The 18,266-nt window shown below is 41.0% G+C and overlaps 1 protein-coding gene across 1 annotated transcript; it reads right to left on the bottom strand.

The window, feature by feature from the left end:
- Nucleotides 1–5,909: 5,909 nt before the first annotated feature.
- Nucleotides 5,910–17,857, bottom strand: comp (cartilage oligomeric matrix protein). The gene is made up of 19 exons (XM_015970801.3): nt 17,589–17,857; nt 15,772–15,845; nt 15,581–15,632; nt 15,282–15,430; nt 11,715–11,852; nt 11,515–11,592; nt 11,092–11,244; nt 10,900–11,004; nt 9,800–9,907; nt 9,558–9,717; nt 9,179–9,297; nt 8,950–9,002; nt 8,681–8,874; nt 8,415–8,593; nt 8,280–8,328; nt 7,859–8,055; nt 7,476–7,648; nt 7,107–7,246; nt 5,910–6,178 (listed from the first exon to the last, which is right to left on the bottom strand). Exons 1-19 carry the CDS (start codon nt 17,653–17,655, stop codon nt 6,129–6,131), a joined length of 2,238 nt encoding a protein of 745 aa, XP_015826287.1. The 5' UTR covers nt 17,656–17,857; the 3' UTR covers nt 5,910–6,128.
- Between the last annotated feature and the right edge of the window lie 409 nt (nt 17,858–18,266).

Raw genomic sequence — 18,266 nt, 5'->3', positions numbered from 1 at the left:
TAACAGAAAACATTGTGCTCAGGCTTTATTGTTGAGTAACACCAGTAGTTGGAGCTTTCCTGTTCGTCTGTTTTTGTTCATCCTGCTTAAGAGTCGTCACCTAAGCGGACTCTGTACATACTATAGCTGAAACATAAAATGCATGACTAAACCGACAGTCCAGACCTCTAAGTGAAGGCCTTCTATAGTTCTGCAGGTTTTCTTTGTGTAACATAACACTATCCCCCGGGTAAACAGTGAACTCCTGTCCAGTGGCTCCGTTACCTCTGTTTCTGTACAACGCTACTTCACGAATGATAAAAGAATGTAACTTCTGTGTCCTAGTTTTAGCCAAATGAGCCCAAGTGCGGATGTTTGGTCATGTTACAGTCCGACCAGACTCCTCTCATCTCTGCCGACCCCCCCCCCCCCCCCAAGAAACAGACTGTTGTTCGTTCTGCTCTCCTCCTACTGTACCGCTCATACCCCCCTGCATTAAGTGGAAACCAGTTCATTTGAAAGACCCTGCAGCCGATCCGCCCCCCCTTCTCTCCGCCAGCTTGGCCCCTTGACCCAGGAGGTCCAGTCTGTTGCAGATCGGCACGTGCACTGATTGTTTGCATTTGGGGACCTCTGAAGCTTCTGCATTATGCAGTCAATTGCATGACATGATGGACGCATCAAAACGATTTCTACCCCGTGTTGTGTACAGGATCTTGCTATGCTGGAGTGTATTTTATGACAGATGTGTTTCTTTCTTTTTGAGTTGTTGCCTATCATGTCAAGTTTTAGGCTGGGTGAAGTGAACTGCTTTTACTTTCATTCTTGGTGCAATGTTTAGTCCACTAGTTGCTTTGCACTTTATTTGTGGCTCCCTGCTGTTTGAGCAGGGTCGGTTCCGCCCCATGTGAATGCTGACTGTTTCACACCTGATATATTGTGATGTATAAGAAAAGATGGATTTTATATTTTTTGTAAACTTTACTGTGGCTTTGTCTTTTGTTTTTGTTTCTATTTTTAAAATCTGTCGAAGATTTTAGAAGATGCAAAATTAGAAAGGGCTTACTCCGTGTTTGAAAGGAGCGGAGAGCATCACTTTTACGTTCCCACGGTTCCACCTTTTCCTGGTTTTATTTGCACATACGACGTTGATGAAAGGCACCCGTAAAGGACTCGTCTCAGATTCTGGGGAAAACCGTTCCTCTAATCTTTTAGATGTTTGTTTTGGACATTGCCAAAAGAGATTTTCCAACATTCAAACAAGTTTAGCCAAACCCTTAATTGTGGCACAAAGAGCATATTTATAGTCATCAACTTATAGAAATTGATCATAAATGTTCATTTCTGACCCATAGTGCAGCATTTATTTGGTTTATATCACTGTGTTCTTTCTATTTCAGCTGCTGTAGTAGTCCTTCATCTCAATCCTCTTAAGATTTGGGAAGTTTAGGTTTTGATTGGATAGGTTTCTACAAATTTCCCTCATCAGATTTAGTAGCACAACAAAAACGATGACAAATTTACACACGATCCCACTGGCTTGAAACATAATTTTTATAACGAGGCAAAATCCTGTACAGTTCCATACAAAGAGGAACAAATGCTCACCATGATTGTTTTGTTTTCATAGAATTATATTTTGGTAAAATGTGATAGGAGATGGTCAGAGTTAAAAGTGGAAAAGGGCAAGTGTCTTCCCTTCCTTTATTCTTTTCTTATTTTTGTTGAAAGGCGTTTTCTTTAGCGGTCATGTTTCTTCACTTTAAAAAGGGAACGTAGGATGGTGGGAGTGTAGAGGTGCTCTTCAGCGACTCCAAATAGTTCTTCTCTCCACTCCGTGAAAATCTCATTTACATTGATTGCAACTGCAGTTGTGGGCAAAGGTTTTTAGGAATGACAAGTTTGCTGCTTTAGTGTTTTTGTCTGATGTTCCCATCTTATTCTAAATCATGATTAAAAGCATTACATACATTTTTTACCTCATGCAAAGAGTCTGTCTGCCAGTCCTCTTTGGCAGATTGTCCTGACCGTCTGTCAACTTCTGGCCCAAGTCCAAACTTGCATCATAACATTTAACACTTTGTCAGAAATAATGGATCTTTTGCTGCTTGCATCTTGAGGATAAAAAAATGAGTCCCCAAAGAGATTGAGATCTGGAAACCTTCCTGTCTGTTGAAAGTGGCTTCTTTGCTGCCCTTCCTGGGGCTGTTCTCAAAAGGCGTTTTCACATTTGGCCCGGTCCAGTCTAGGTAGCATCAGCCGACCCCTGAACTGCCAGGTTTTGTTGACAAATCCTTCTCAGGAATGCAGATGTCTCCGAACACGTGGAAGGGGCAAAAGATGCGTGGAGCAGGGGCGGATTAAGGACTGAAGAAGATCCGGGGCTTAACACACACATGCTCGCGCGCGCACACACACACACACACACACACACACACACACACACACACACACACACACACACACACACACACACACACACACACACACACACACACACACACACACACACACACACACACACACTAGTCAACATCATATATATTTGTCTTGTACCACATAATTTTTAATCTGAAGCTACATATTAAGCATTTTCAGGGCAGAGTATTGTTCCTGTTAGTGTTTAGTGTGAGATGATAGTATTTCCTTTCTTTCTCCAACAACTTTACCTGATAGTAAGCTAACTTTAGGCAAACCAGCAGCACAACAAATATTTTCAAATAAGACTCACAAACCTGAGTCAGCACCAGTCTCATCAAAGCTGGGGTTCTGTCGCCGTACTTTTTGTCTAAAAAACGTCCTTATGTCCTTCTTCACTCATGCGTTTCAGGCAGAGAGTGTAGAAGAAGCCGGCTGCTGAAGGGCTTCTTCTTCAGTGGTGGAGGCTCAGGCAGGCTGTATACAAACTATTGCCAGCTGCTCCCTCTCTGTTGGACTGGTACTGCATGTTACTTCCATGTTTTAGATCCGGGGCTTCAGCCCAAGTAGCCGGGCCTAACGCCGCCCCTGGCATGGAGAATCCCGTAGTGTCCAACTTAAGTTATTAAACAAAGGCAGCTGTGTGCAGTGGAGACTCTGATATGAAGCACACAGCTTCCTGCTGTCTCACAGAGACTGCTGTGTGCTCCTCACAGCAGTCTGTCCTCGCGCTGGAGCTGTGGTTCTGAGCTGCACTCGGAGAAGATGTTTACTCCACAGCATCCAGACTGATAATGAATTATGCATGCGGGAAGCCGCTGCTGGCTTATTCTATCCGCAAATCAGAGGCTACCTCTATAGGTAGGTATGAACTTCAGCCAGCCGGTCGGCAGTGGGTGTCGGCTCTGCCGGAGAGCTAGTCAAAAGAAACGGTCAGCTGAGCATGGAAAATGCACTGATTACCAGATGTGAACACAATATACTTACCAGGGCTGTGTCATGCCGACGCAGATGTGAAGGCACCAAAACAGTTTTGTCCTCTCTGTGTGTAGATGCTCTCACTTTTAAAGTTCTCGAGTACGCTCTGCTCAGGTGGAGCTCTGATCCCACTGCTGATCTAACTTTGAAAAGTCGGTTCTTTGCACCCTGAGGCCTTCTTCATTAGAGGCAATAGAAATGGGGATTATCTGGTTTTTTGTCATGGTAAAGAGATATTTAGCAATTTTTAGATTAATTTGATCACTCAGATTCTGGAGTTTAAGCAAGCTGCCATCACAAAAACTTGTGTCATTCCCAAAAACCTGTGGTCACGTAACTGAATGGCACGGCTCTGCAGCATCTCAAACGGAGGTGCAGGTCACACAACTTCTCTCGTTAAGCTGTCTAAACCCTGGAGATGTGGATAAAATGTGTTTTATTACAGGCACTGATGTGCAAAGTCAGGCATTAGATTCCTCTTTGTTTCACTACAAATGCAAGATAAACAGTTTACATCCAAGTAAGCAGCTAATTTACCTCCTTAAATTTAAAGGGTAACATTTTGAAATGAAAATGGAAGATTTGTATTTCTGACTTTAGATTTTATGTATTTTAATGGCAAACTGTGGAAAGGCAAACCAGCCGACGGTCTGTTTATTTCAAACATGAAATCCACAGATCATTATTTATTTTAGACTCCTCTGCGTTTGTTAAACATCGAGTATATTCCTGTGTTACTTCTCAAGCTGTTAAGGAGGAAACAGGAGTTTTGTTCTCAGTTCAGGAGAAACAGGTCAAATTTTCTGCTCTGTTGGAACGTTTTAGGTTTTAATTATGTCCCTTTAATAACAGTGTTTTCTAAATGACCACGTTTTAATGAAACCTATGAAAGGCTGTGGAAATCCACCGTTCTTGTTCCACTTAAAGCTTCTAGTGAAAATAGCATATCACTGTTGTCCTGTAAGTCGTAGTTGGACCTGTAGTTATTTATTTGTCGCCATGTGATTCTGTTTATGTGACCATTTGTTTATAAGATGGAAGAAAACTGTCGATTAAAAACTGAATGTGGAAGACAGATTTTTCTCTGCACAAAGTCTTGATTTGCTGAAAATGCTGATTTGAAAAAAAAGTGTCATTTTACAACATCACAGCCTGTTGCTGTTACATGCATGATGTTCCAAACCTGTTGTAAAGTGTCTTTGCTATTGTTTCTATTTTGTAATCTGTATTTCCAAATGCAAATTTAAAAGATTATTTTGGATATGTGCATGCCTGTGAAATGTTCCGAATGTTGATTTCCACTAAAATCTGTTGAGTTTAAAAAACGAAAGAAAGTCACGTCTTTTACTTCAGATCAAATCTATTATGAGTTGTGCAAAAGTTTAGGCACCCCTGGTTAACACATCTGCCAGCTTTTAGAGTTAAACAGGACCTGGTCCTTGGTGAGTTCTTATTTGTTTTTGAAGTCTCATAGTCTTAAATCCAAACACCTCATGCATTTTGGTACTGGAAGACAATGAAAATTAGACTTTTAGGGGAAAAGTTCATTTCTAACATACTTTATTGATTCTAAAGAGATTGATAATGATAAAAAAAACATAACAGCAATAATAAACACCCAGGTATTCTTCATGTTCATTCCAGAAATGGTATTTGGCTTATTTTCCTGCTCCTTTGTCATTTTCACATTAAAGATGAGGTTAATTCTCTCAGACGTGGTTCCTAATGAGTCCACCAGTTCTCTGTGCATGTATAAAATCTGCAGACTTCCGATCAGATCTGAAGCTGACGGAGATCCAAGTTCATCTGAGCAGAATAAACTGAAGAGAAACAGAAGAGATCATCAGTTATGACGCTCCTTTGCTGCTGATCATCCTTTCAGATATTCAGCCCCACCCCCACCCCCCCACCGACTGACATTCGTGGTTCATCTGCCAGGTTTTCATTGATTTGTCTTTTTGTCTACTGTGGTAAATGATGCTAGAACATCACTGAGGGCATCACTCAGACTTTGATGGTGCAGGAGGTTAAAGCAGCTGCTCTAAAGTCAATAAGACTGGATAAACGGGTTTTATTTTGTAGATACATGAACAAACGTGAATAAAAGCTTTGCTATCACTACAACACACCGGAACCCTTTAGGACCTCGTGGCTGACCACATCTGAATCTGCAGCTCCTTTTATTCCATGCTGTCCACCTTTCTGCTTGAGGTCAAACCAGGATACTCAGGTGAGGATTGGTACAAATTCCTGAAATATTTTTATTCATGGTTTTTTTAAAACACTATCTTGTTTGCTTTTGAATAACCATTTTCTTGAATTTGTTCTTCCTTCTACAGGTGAAATCTCCCCAGCTTCTGTGGCTGTAACAAATCCACAGCACCATTACTCCTTATGTTTTCATATTAAAGCTACATCCCAAAAACCATCAAATAAACGGACTTACATCATATTAAATGGCATATTTTTAAATATGTGAAATTATGTTGCACTAAATTCATTCACAGAGGTCGACATTTCAGTGTTCAGTCTTTTTCGTGATGGCAGCAACATCTAAAACTAATGTATGGTTAGTCAAAACTAAACTAATAAAATATTCCATTTTACATTTTTCATCAGTCTCTTCTGGAAAGGGTTTACTGTTATCCCATTTGTCTGTGAAGTAGCTTTTATTATTGACCCTCCATAACATATTTTTTCCTGGACTTTAGTTGTATGTTGCAAAGCGTTTAATTTGGGCTTGTGCATCTTCGTCAGGCCACCAGCTGGGCTTGGTAGCTGTCAAAGTCTTCAGGAAGAGTGTCTGAAAACAGAAACAATAAAATAATTAATTGTTTTGGATTGAAAAAATCAATTTAGGCTTATGCTGTTGTGTTCCTGCTTCTGTACGCCATTTAAAATGAAGTTTATGTTCAAAACTATTTTAAAGGTGCATTATGTAAGAATGAAGTCATAATCTTGTGGTCAAATGTGGATACTGCAGTCCATTTTCAAAACAAATCAAGTGACTTTCTCATTACCGTCTCGTGGGTTTCTTGGCTGTTGCTAGCTACAGAAGATTCAAGATGAAGAGCAACGATGAGTCATTTCACTGTAATATTGAGTTATTGGTAACTGAAAATGTAACTTGAGATTTTTTTTTAGAGCCGAACGCTTCTAATTCACCGTTAGCATTGTTAGCTTAATGTTAGCCTCTAGCTTAATGTTAGTCTCTGGCCTTTTTTACATGAGTATAAAAAAAAGATGTTGTGGCTTAATTTTTGTGGGACGAAGGAGTATACACGCTGGACCACTCATGGGACCTGGTGATCAACGGAGAAGGCGCGGGCAGTAGAGGGTGATATTATCCTCTGGTGCCCGCAGATAAACGAAAGTGACGCCACCAACATTGGCGGTTGTTCTGATGAAGGCAGCAGTGAACGTAGAAACATGCCAGCAAAGATAAAAACAAGCTCTTTTTGCTCTGTGTATGATGAACTACAAAACATTAAATTGGATTAAAAAACAGAACGAACGTAACAAAGATGCTGCGGCTTCTTAGGGGTATAAGAAATAACTTCTGGGTCGCTCCTGTTTACTGCCGATTTGATTATTTCACTTATTTCAAATTCTGACATAAAGTACCTTTAATGCTAAAATTGAATGCACTTTCTGCATCTTTTTAAATCACAATACATTAAAACGTAGTCTTTTGTATTATCTATGTAATTCAAGTCTAAGATTTCATTCACCGTTGCAGCGATAACTGAGGTCAGCCCAGATGATGTTTTCCTGGGAGAAGCAGAAGACGCCGAGTCTGCCCCCTCTCATTGTGGCGTCTATGATGACGCCTGTGTCTGCCACCATCTGGGGACCTTCGAAAAAACGAACCCTGCAAACAAGCAGATGGCTGCAATAAAACACATTCTGTTCCTGTGAGGTAAACAAGTAGCGCTGAAGGCTGCTGAAATAATAATGAAATTATTTTGCCATTGTGCTGCCAAGTCTAAGATGAAGGCTTTATCCCTAAGCTGGGTGTGGTGACTCGTCTCATCAACACTGATCTTAGTTTGGCCTCTCTCTCACATGGCCGAGTCAACCGTTCGGCTAAGTCAGGGTACCTGATGTAGCCCTCAGCCGGTCGATGTTGCAGGGACCAGCGGTAGGAAGTCTTGTCTTTCCAGCCGACATTTCGAGGATCTTTCCAAAGAAGTTTCACCTGTTCGTTGGTATCACCTGTGTGCCACAGGGCATTCCTCAGATTCTCACCTGGACCTGTGTTCGACTTGACTGCCTGTTTAAAAACAAGAAGTCTGAGAGTCTGCCTTCTTCCTTGTGGAAGCACGTTACAATAAGAGATTTAAAAGTGTGTGATTTAACTCTCCAAACATCCATGCCTCTTTAGTCTGAATCACTATCGTGTCCATTATTTTCTAAAAAACGAGCACTCGCAAAGACGTTTTCCAGGCTGGGTTAAAAGAAGCATCAATCATCTATCTAGTACCTTGAGCTGGATGCCCTGCTGTGCCACGGCTCTGAACGGGTTTGCCTGCCAGTAGATCTGTTCCACCTGCTTCCACATCACCACGTAGAAACTGGAGCTATCCTGGTACCCAAAGATGAAGCCAGCGTAGTCGTCATCCGTTACCGTGTTTACGTGAAACGTACCCTCAAAGTCCACTCCGCTAAATGCAGTATAACCTGACAAAATAGGTTTTTGAATACAAATCAGGTTTAAAATACAGAAAGATGTGGAAATATTATAGTATAAATCTACTTTTTCCTGTAAAATTCAAGGAATTACCTCAGGGAATAAACGATGATATGTTTTTACTACTTTGCTAATACACTTTTTTACTTTCTCATAATCCCACTAATTTGTTTTCTTTAGGTTTAGTTTAAAAGTTTATTTTAAATGATCTCACCAACAGCCAGTCCAGGGTCACTGTTCATAGTTTGGACAATTTCTCGGCCCTGCCCAAATACGAGGAATTTCAAATAAAGCTTAATTTTGGAGTATTTTAGACATTCAAAACCACCCAAGAACAAATTTTATTGACCTGGTTTAGCACCACCCAGTTGGGGTCAATCTGTGCATCTCCCTCGGGATCTAACACAACTGTCTGGTACTCCCTGAAGTCGGTCAGGGTGACTTCAGCGTTTTCTGGACAAACATCAATGGGATCGATGATGGTGTCATTATCAAAATCCTTCTGGCACACATCACCAACACCGTCACCTGTTAGGAAGTAAGAACATCCTTTGTTGAATAAAAAAAAAAAGAAAAGTGACAAGTTGGTTTGATCACATCACGGCTGTTCCTCACCATCCAAGTCCTCCTGCAGTGGGTTGGGGATCAGACGGCAGTTGTCTGGACCAGGTGGCAGTAGGTCTGGGATACCATCGTCGTCGTCATCATCATCACACTCGTCTCCCTTCCCGTCTTTGTCTGTGTCCAGCTGAGAGCTGTTAATGACGGCTGGGCAGTTGTCCCGGGAGTCCTGGTGACCATCGCCATCACTGGAGGAGATTTTACTCGTAGTTTTTGACACAGACCAACATGTGTGATCAGGCTGATGAAGTCACGTGCTATACCTGTCCTTGTTAGTGTCACAGGGGTCACCAATCAGGTCATCGTCCACATCCGTCTGAAAAACAAAATGGTAATGTGATTTTATTTAGGCAGGAGTGCAGATCCTCTGGTTTTCTTATTTTTCTAATCACTTGTGTATGTGTCTGCGTTTGGGTCCTTTAGCCTTTAAAGCGTGACAGAAGTCGTGTTTTCTCATGCTTGGTGCTGAAGGAGAGAAAACACTCTTTTCACCTGGTCAGGGTTGGGAACATAAGGACAGCTGTCACAGGCGTCCCCCACTTTGTCTCCATCCCGATCTTTCTGGTCAGAGTTGGGAACTTTTTTGCAGTTATCCAGGTGATTAGGAATTCCTGTCATTAAATAGCAGGATGATATTAAAACATCAAATGTGTACATACAAAAAATTAATTCATGATACATCCTGTAACTTATTTTCAAGATCGTCTCAGACTAATTTTAAACAAACGATTACTTAGTTGTGTATTACCTAGACAACATTCAAACCTCATCATATGACTCAAACATTAATTTCTGGAGAAACTATCATGATCATGTGCTTTATTTTTCTATCTCATTTTCTTTACTTGATTGTCTGATGAAAGATTCTCACCATCCCCATCGATGTCTTCATCACATTCATCACCATATTTGTCCAAATCTGTGTCCTTCTGGTCGTTGTTTTTGACTGCACGGCAGTTATCGCAGGCATCGCCAAAGTCGTCCTCATCAATGTTTCTCTGGTCCACGTTGGGCACCAGCTTGCAGTTATCCTGTGTATAATATTTTGGTCTCTAGATACAAACTTGTGTGAGAAAGCATGTGAAACGAGCACACATGTATTTGTGAGTGAACCTGTGTATTGAGGATCCCATCTCCATCTGCATCATCATCGCATGCATCTCCAATTTTATCGCCATCAGCATCCTCTTGGCCAGAGTTTGGTACGGTGAGACAGTTATCCTGCAACAACTCGCCATTAGAGTTTTACAGCCCACGTCTACTGCCCATTAGGGTATCAGTAGTCAGTATCTTACCTGCTGTGGACCTGCTGATTTTAGAATCACAGTGGAACTCTTAAGTATCTTTTCACATTTGCATCCATATTTTTTGTAGTGGCAGCTGTTTGTCTCTATTCTAATGCTCCATCCTTTCTGTCTTGAGTCTCCAAAACAATTCAACACACCTGAGTTCACCATAATAGAGCTCAGAGAGAGAGAGAGCCAGTGGTCCCAGGTCAATTGTGCAGGAGCCACGGACACACTGGGACTAAAGATCACAACCTCATTCTTCTTCTCAGTAAAAAGTAGGAAGTTAGAGGACAGCCATACTCTAACCTCCTCAAGGTATTGCAAAAAGGATCTAAAGTGTGGGATACCTCTTTTGAGGGATTTACACCTGGCTATCATCAGCATGATTGGACCTCACATTTCCTTAAAATTGAGCCGAACAGCAGCAGTTACAGGGAGAACACCAAAGGTGCAAGTACATATCCTTGAGGAACCCCAAATAGAAGCGAGGAATGAGAGGGTGTAAAATCATTTAGACACTAAACAACTGGCCAGCGTCTCAAGGGCAACACCACAAACACCAACATAGCAAAATAAATAGGTTTGAATTTTGTGAAATGATAAAGGACAATTTTTTATCCAAAGCTTTGTTTACATTTTATGTTTGCTGCATTTTCTGGACTAAATATATTCAAAAATTAAACAAAACTAAAAAGCACTGACTTGAACCACTACATTTTTGAGTTTTGATTTGCTGGACAATTTAAAGCTCTAGGCTCAGTTCCTCCAACAGAACTTGTCCCTAGTTTTTCACACTGGGACTGTTGCTGCTGCTGCCGCCTACTGCAGTTATGCTACTCATTACTGAAAACAAGATACATTTATTTATTAATCACTGTTGCTGAATAAACATCGATCATTTATGTACTTTTTAAGGAAACCGACCTTATTGCAGTTTCTGTCAGGACAGTTCAGTTTTTCGTCAGGGAAACCGTCAATGTCAGTATCAGTCCCACAGAGGTAGCCATTGCCGGCCCATCCCACTTTACACTGTGGACAGAAAATGTTTTGCGAACAGATTTATTGACTGTTCAAGGTTTAGTGACCAATATCAAATAAAACACTTGATTAGTTGACCTGACAGTCGATTGTGCCATCTCGATGGACAATGCAGTCGGCGTTGGTGTGGCACAGATTTGGTTGACCGTTCCCACACGCTCTCTCGGGCTTACAGCCACGCCGCTGATCCCCAATGTAACCTGTTTTACAGGGTCCACACCTGAACGAGCCCTAATCACACACAGAGGCAGCGATGATGTTGAAAATCCTCATAGCATGGCTTTACTCTTAGTGATCTAGTGGCCAAAAAGCAGTCAATGGGCAATCAAAAAATCTCTCAGCTCAAACATTTCCAACATGAATGTCTCTTTTGGCAAAATAATTTATACAATATAGCCAAACCTTTGCAAAATAGAGATTCTCCAATGTTTTTCTGATCATGTTTGTGCTAAATAGACCTTTTTTTTTCTTACTGTTGTAATGATTCGCTGTTAGACTCACAGGAGTGTTCATGCACACAGAGTTTTCCACACAGCCTCCATTGTTGGGACCTTCACACTCATCGATATCTTTACACACCTTTGTACGAACAAACAGATAGAAATAAGTCCAGTAACATGTTTGTACAACATCTGCATTGAAGAGAAGTGATGTAAATAGCTATGCCACATATAGATCAGTCTATAACCACAAACTCTGACCTGTTTGTTGTTAGTTGCATAGGCAAGCCCGACTCCCTGAACCTGGGGTCCGGTGTATCCTGCAGGACAGGAGCCACAGCGGAAACCAGGGGAGGTGTTGATACAACGGACGCCCATGTGACAGGGCATCACGGTACACTGGAAATAAACAGGACAGCCATCAGATAGTTGTGTGAGGATTAGCTAAAAGTTTTTCTTAGTTCTGCATCAAACCCAAACCGGCTGCTCGTGCTGAGCCTGCGGGAGGGTTCCTCTCCACTGTCGCTACATTCTTTCTTAGTGTGAGGGATAGCTGTAAAGTCACTTGACACCACTGGGTGAATGTGATGCGATGCAGTCTGATGGGTGCTCTTATAGAAAATGTTTCTTTAATTGGAAAAATAAACTGTGTCACTGTTTAATAAGTCAGTTCAGATAGAACGTTTGCTTTGTAAAATGGGTTAGGGATTGGGATTATTAATGTAACTTGTTATGAATGGAATTGAACTAAATTAGGTGAGTTTCTTCCAGGTTTTGAGAATTTCACATTTTTACTGGCAGACATGAGCTTTTAAGAATGCTAAAGAATATTTGATCACCATGAAACTTTAGTTATTCATCATCATCATCATCGTCGTCGTCGTCGTCGTCGTCGTCGTCGTCGTCATCATCATCATCATCATCATCAACATAACCAGAAAGACACATTTTAAGATGTAAAAGATTCAAGACATGACAGTAAAAACCCAATAAGTCTTTTAGAACAACAAGAGTTGTGACTAATTGCTTTTAACCTGAAGCTTTTAAAAGTCTGTGATAATCCATATCAGGGGTCTGCAACCTGTGGCTCTCTGGACCTTCCACATTTGCTATAAGAAAAAAATTAATTTATGTTTTTAAACATAGAATTAATAAAAATGCAGGTTTAAGCTGCTTCTCAGTTTTTCGTGGAATAGTTGAAGTTCATTTCCTCAGCAGAGTTAAATGAAATGTACAGGTAATACTTTTAAATCTTTGTTTCTTTAAAATTGTGTTTCCAAAAATGTCAACCTGAAGAAAACAATATGTATACTGGTTCTGCTTTTTTTCTAACCTTTAAAACTAAATAATAGAAAAAATGTGGTAATTTTTCTAAAACAACAGATCTCTTTCAGCAGATATTTACAGAAGAAGAGGAAGTTCTCATTGAGGGTTCCTGGACAAAAGGAATTCTGACTTTAATCCAAGAATTTTTATTTTATTCTTTGAGTTTTGAAATGAGTGAAATGAGGCCTAACTTCTATTTCATAGATATTTTTCAAAATCCAAGACTATGGTCTGGAGTTGGAAAAGGTAGAATACCTTCTCTAGGTCAGGGATGAGGTCCTGCCCCAAGGGGAGGAGTTTATTTATCTTGGGGTCTTGTTCACGAGTGAGGGAAAGATGGAGCGTGAGATTGACAGGCGGATTGATGCTGCGTCTGCAGTGATGTGGGCGTTGTACCGGTCTGTCATGGTGAAGAGAGAGCTGAGCTGGAAAGCAAAGCTCTCGATTTATCGGTCAGTCTCCTTTCCTACCCTTACCTATGGTCACGATCTTTGGGTTGTGACTGAAAAAAAACAAGATTGCGGATACAAGCGGCCAAAATGAGTTTTCTCCACAGGGTGGGGATCTCCCTTACAGATAGGGTGAGATGCTCAGTCATCTGGGAGGGGCTCCGAGTAGACCCGCTGCTCCTCCACGTCGAGAGGAGCCAGCTGAGGTGGATTGGGCGTATCCAACCAGGAGGAGACCTAAAGGAAGACCCAAGACAGGCTGGAGGGACTATGTCTCTCAGCTGGCCAAGGAACGCCTTGGGATCCCCCCAGAAGAGCTGGCCCAAGTGGCTGGGGAGAGGGAAGTCTGGGCCTCTCTGCATAGGCTACTGCCCCTGCGACCTAACCCCGTATAAGCAGAAGAAAATTACTGAATGGATGAATGGGTGGATGGATGGAGGGATGAGTGGATGAGTGGATGGATTTTCCAAAATTACTGAAAGTCCTGACAGAGTTGCGACTCTAAACAAATTTTATTTACACGTACTGAGGGGAGGAGCGGCTCTTCAATCAAAACGATGGGTTTCAGGTACAGCCTGATGATGTCACACAGCTAATACTGATGTAGCGTCATGAATGGCCTCTAGTTTGTGAACCAAAGGTCACACTTTCCCAGCTGGGTCAAGCTGGGTCGAGCTGTAACTTTGTCCCACAGATTAACCCAGGAGCCGTGATGTCTGCTGAACAACATCTTTATCTGGCTGCTGTTCTGTTCCAAGATGAAGGACACTTCAAGATTTCAAAATAATTTTTAAATAATAATTTTAATAAACTATTTGACTTTATTACTGTTTATTACAATCATCATAACTAATCATCTTGGTTCAGTATAAATTTATTTTAATTACTGCAATTACTTATTATGCTTTGGGTAATAATAATAATTATTATTATTTATGATAATCAGTAATGTGTGTTTAGTAAACCAGAAGGTCATTTGCACGTTAACCACCTCATGCAGAGGGTGTATCCAGGATAAAGGTAACCACCTCACATGTCTTTACTCCATAATATCAAGCTTTCTGACGCTGAGAGGGCGTGTTCTGAGGTTTTGTTAAAACCAAATCTCTGCAGCTGTAGTTCAGTTCTTGAACCCACCAGAAGACGAGGGACGGCCGCCCAAGTCTCTGCTAAGCATTCTGTCACGCCGATAGACTTGCTTTGAATAAACGCACCTGTTACCAGCTGACGCAAAAACTCCTTCAGAGTTAAGCCAGACGCAAGCTCAACACTGTGTACCCTGCGACAACTCTGGACCAGAGAGTCGGTTTCACTCGGGTCTTCTCTACCTGACCGAGTACCCTTAGGCTGACAACATCCTTCTTTGACCTCCGGATCCACACAGAGGGTCGTCTAACTGGGTGAGGTAGAACACAGATTGTGTCCGATGCTGTTCTCTCTAAGAAACATCAGTTAGCTGCAAAACAACGTTTTTCACCCAGAACGCTTCTCTCTCTGAAAGAAACCTTCTGAGATTCATTCACGCATCCAAACCTCGCATTCCACCTTAGTTTTCCATCCAGACACAGGTTTGTGTAATTACAAGTTTTAATATCAAGCTGTTTCAAATTGTCATATTTCAAATTGTCATTTTTAAAAGTGTTAGTAATAAATTCTTAACTTTTAAAACCTGCCTCTTCTTTGAAATGAAACACAGAATGGTGTATATTTTGGTTATTGAATAAGCAAAGATTCCTTTAAACTTCTGATTCAATAAATAAACTTTTGTTATTAAATTTAATTATCTTAAATTAAACATTAATCTTTGGATTAAAATATAGACCAAGACCGATACTGTATGAACTTCTATCGATTGCATTAATATCCTAGATATTTGTGCATAATATAAGTTCATATGCTAATGTCCGATCTTTTCTCAGGATCTAACCAAACTGAAGCAAACAGTGTTAAATCCTAGTATGTAGATTAACCATGCTACACTTATTAATAGTAATTTATCTAATGCATCATTTAAAACAGAATTATTGTGTCATCCATAGGTTTTCACAGCTACCTCATCTACATCGATGCATCGGGTCCCGTTTCCCTTCATGCCATCAGGACAAGGTCCACACTCTGGGCCCTCAGGAGTCTCCACACACTTCACCCCGGGGTGACAGGGGTTGGGCTCACAGGGGGAGACAGGTTGGATCCCCCCCATTCCTAAGAAGAGGAGAGATGAGTTGTAGATTCTCGTAAATTTAGGCAGGACTTCAACATCTGGAAGCAGTTTGGAAAACTCCCTGAATCTGGTCTGGGTAAAGCAGTGAAAAGGTGTAGTGATTATGTTTGTGACCATAAAGAATGACTCACCACAGGCTTCACACTCCATCACCGTATTCTTCAGGAACACGACCTCTCTGATCTGTAACACAGCAAATCCACAGACCCTGGTTTCTACCAGTTACCCAGCCAACTTGGTGTTTTGTTTAAAAAACCCAAAAGAAAAGATTTAATTTTTAACAGCAAAAATGCAACATTTTATAAGAGAGAATGCGTTTTACCTGTTGTTTCAGCAGCTCTTTAATCTCAGCCAACACCATGTTTGTCGTTTTAATCTGACTGATAATTTCTCCATCTGGATCCAGACACAAAACACAACTGCTTTAACACACACATGTATAACATTAGGTGAGTTTGTGCAAATTAAAATGTACATTTATACATCCATCCATCCATTTTCAACCCCTTATCCAAGGTTGGGTCAGCCTAAACAGGGATGCCCAGTTGTCCCTCTTCCCAGCCTCTTGGGCCAGCTCCTCCGAGAGAGTCCCAAGGCGTTTCCTGTCCAGCCGAGAGACGTTGTCCTTCCAGCATGTCCTGGGTCTTCCCTTAGGGTTTCTCCCAGTTGGACATGCACAGAAAACCTCACCAGGGAGGCGTCCTGACCAGATGCCTGAGCCAACTCAACTGGCTTTTCTCAGTCAACATTTATACATTTTCATAAAACTTTTGCAGCTTTTTAAAATATATATATATATTTGCCTTAAATTTGGGACCAATTTTAAAATGAGTAAAGCGTTTTAATCTTGCTTGCTGCTCATTTGTTGTTTTTGGATTTGGGACCGTATTAATTTGGCTTATAATAAAATAAATCAGATTATGTTTCATGTTGGCTACATTTGAAAATGTAAAAAAACAAACAACCTCAAGTTAGAACGTTCCGTTTCCCTACAGTTGGGTCAGTCTTCATATGGAGCAGAAAAACAAAAACATGATGGTTTTTAAACTTTCTCCAACTTTATACTTTCTGTGAATTTGAGCACATCTGGACTCCGTGGTTCAGTAAACACAGACTAAAGTCAAACATCTGGAAACGAGACGGCTTGTAGAACAAAAACTTCTGAGGTTTCTTGAAGAATCGGTTGATTTTTTATCTTTTTGGGTTTAAAATGCAGTTATTTTCACTGAATTAGTACAAACCGACAAATCTTTTTCTGTAAGGTTTACTTTTTTTTTGAAGGAGGAATTTTCCATAAAAGATCTTCACAACATCATAATAATGCATACATGCATTGCTCAAAACACCACATCTTTGATTAAACTGTGTGTGTGTGTGTGTGCATGTGTGTGTGTTTTACACTAGCAATCCTTGTCATGTGTCTTGCTTATGTATGTCTGATCTCTGAATTGTGTGTACTGAAACTCTAATTTCCCTCTGGGATTAATAAAGTATCTTTGAATTGAATTGAATTGAATTGAACATGATCCTCAAACCCACACAGCTCCTTCAGCCCTCTCAGATCTTGTAGAAATCAACCCACGCTTCCAACTCTTCAATGTTTTGATCCCATCAGCAAAAATGTTTTTTCCAGATACGATGAAAGATTCCCTGGAAGCTACATTTTCCAGGATCACCTTCAGAATTCAGTGGGTGACCTGGTTCCTCTGAAGATCTTCCAGGACTGATGATCATGTTTTTAACCATCTTCCAACCTAAATTTAGGTTTTTAACCCAGTAACTCAGCCTCCTTCAGGTACTTTGAACGAGATGTACAAAAGCACAAGTCTCCTGCCAGGACATGTGTTCTTGTCATTAGCAGCTGTTCTGTTTGCTAAATGAATTCCACAGCAGAAATAACAGATAGTGGAAATAAATCACTGTCCTTGCTAACAGAAAGGTCAGGAGCTGCATGTCAGAAGGTGATTTACAAAGAAAGTGTTTTGTTAACAGTGGGTCACCATCAACAACTACATCTATTTAGAAATGAGTGTGTTCATTTTTTTTCCACAACTACACAACCAAAAGCCATGTCTTGTACTTCTCTGCTTTTGTTGTGCACAAAAATAATTCGTACCACATAAGGAACATTGATCTTACCTCTCTGTCCTGCAGCAAGTTTTCCTCCCATGCAAAGTGCAAAGGTCAGACAAAAACACCACATCATGATTAGGTCTCTAATCTTTTGTTTCTAATGCAGCAGCTTCGTTTCCTCTGTATCTCATTCAACTCGGAGTCGGTGCTCCCGCTGCAAGCCTCTTTCCACCAGCACACATGAAAATCCTCCCCAGCTTTGGTTTATGTGTGCTGCTGTTGCTCCCGCCTTCTCTGAAGCACTCTGCATCCCCTAAAAAAGAAGCATGCATACACACTCGCACACACACACACACACACACTCACGCACTCACACAACACACACACATGCAAGCACACATACAACATGCACGCACACTCACTCTAGTCTGGCATTCGTAGTGAGAACCGTCATTGACTTCCATTCATTTTAGTGACTGGATTGTGCCTAACCCTAACTCCAACCATAACCAGTCTACTCCTAACCCAAACCTTAACTAAAACTTATGTCACACCATACCTCTAAAACTAACCAGTTAGTACTGTAACATTGTCCCAAAGTGAGGACCAGCGAAATGTCCTCACTTTGCTACTAATGTCCTCAGTTTGCAGGTAAAGCACTTCTTTTTGTCCTCACTTTGATGTATAGATCGGTACACACACACACACACGCACACACACACACACACACACACACACACACAC

The sequence above is a fragment of the Nothobranchius furzeri genome, chromosome 8 (genome assembly GCF_043380555.1).
Source record: "Nothobranchius furzeri strain GRZ-AD chromosome 8, NfurGRZ-RIMD1, whole genome shotgun sequence".
In the NCBI taxonomy this organism is placed as follows: Eukaryota; Metazoa; Chordata; class Actinopteri; order Cyprinodontiformes; family Nothobranchiidae; genus Nothobranchius; species Nothobranchius furzeri.
This window is presented reverse-complemented; position numbering and strand designations above follow the sequence as displayed.

Coding starts and splice junctions, on each gene's coding strand:
- comp (XM_015970801.3), bottom strand. CDS start 17,655: ATGATGTGGTGTTTTTGTCTGACCTTTGCACTTTGCATGGGAGGAAAA. Junction 9,908..10,899: donor CTGACAGAAACTGCAATAAG/GTCGGTTTCCTT, acceptor GAGTTGTTGCAG/GATAACTGTCTCACCGTACC. Junction 7,649..7,858: donor AGCAGGGCATCCAGCTCAAG/GTACTAGATAGA, acceptor GTTTTTAAACAG/GCAGTCAAGTCGAACACAGG.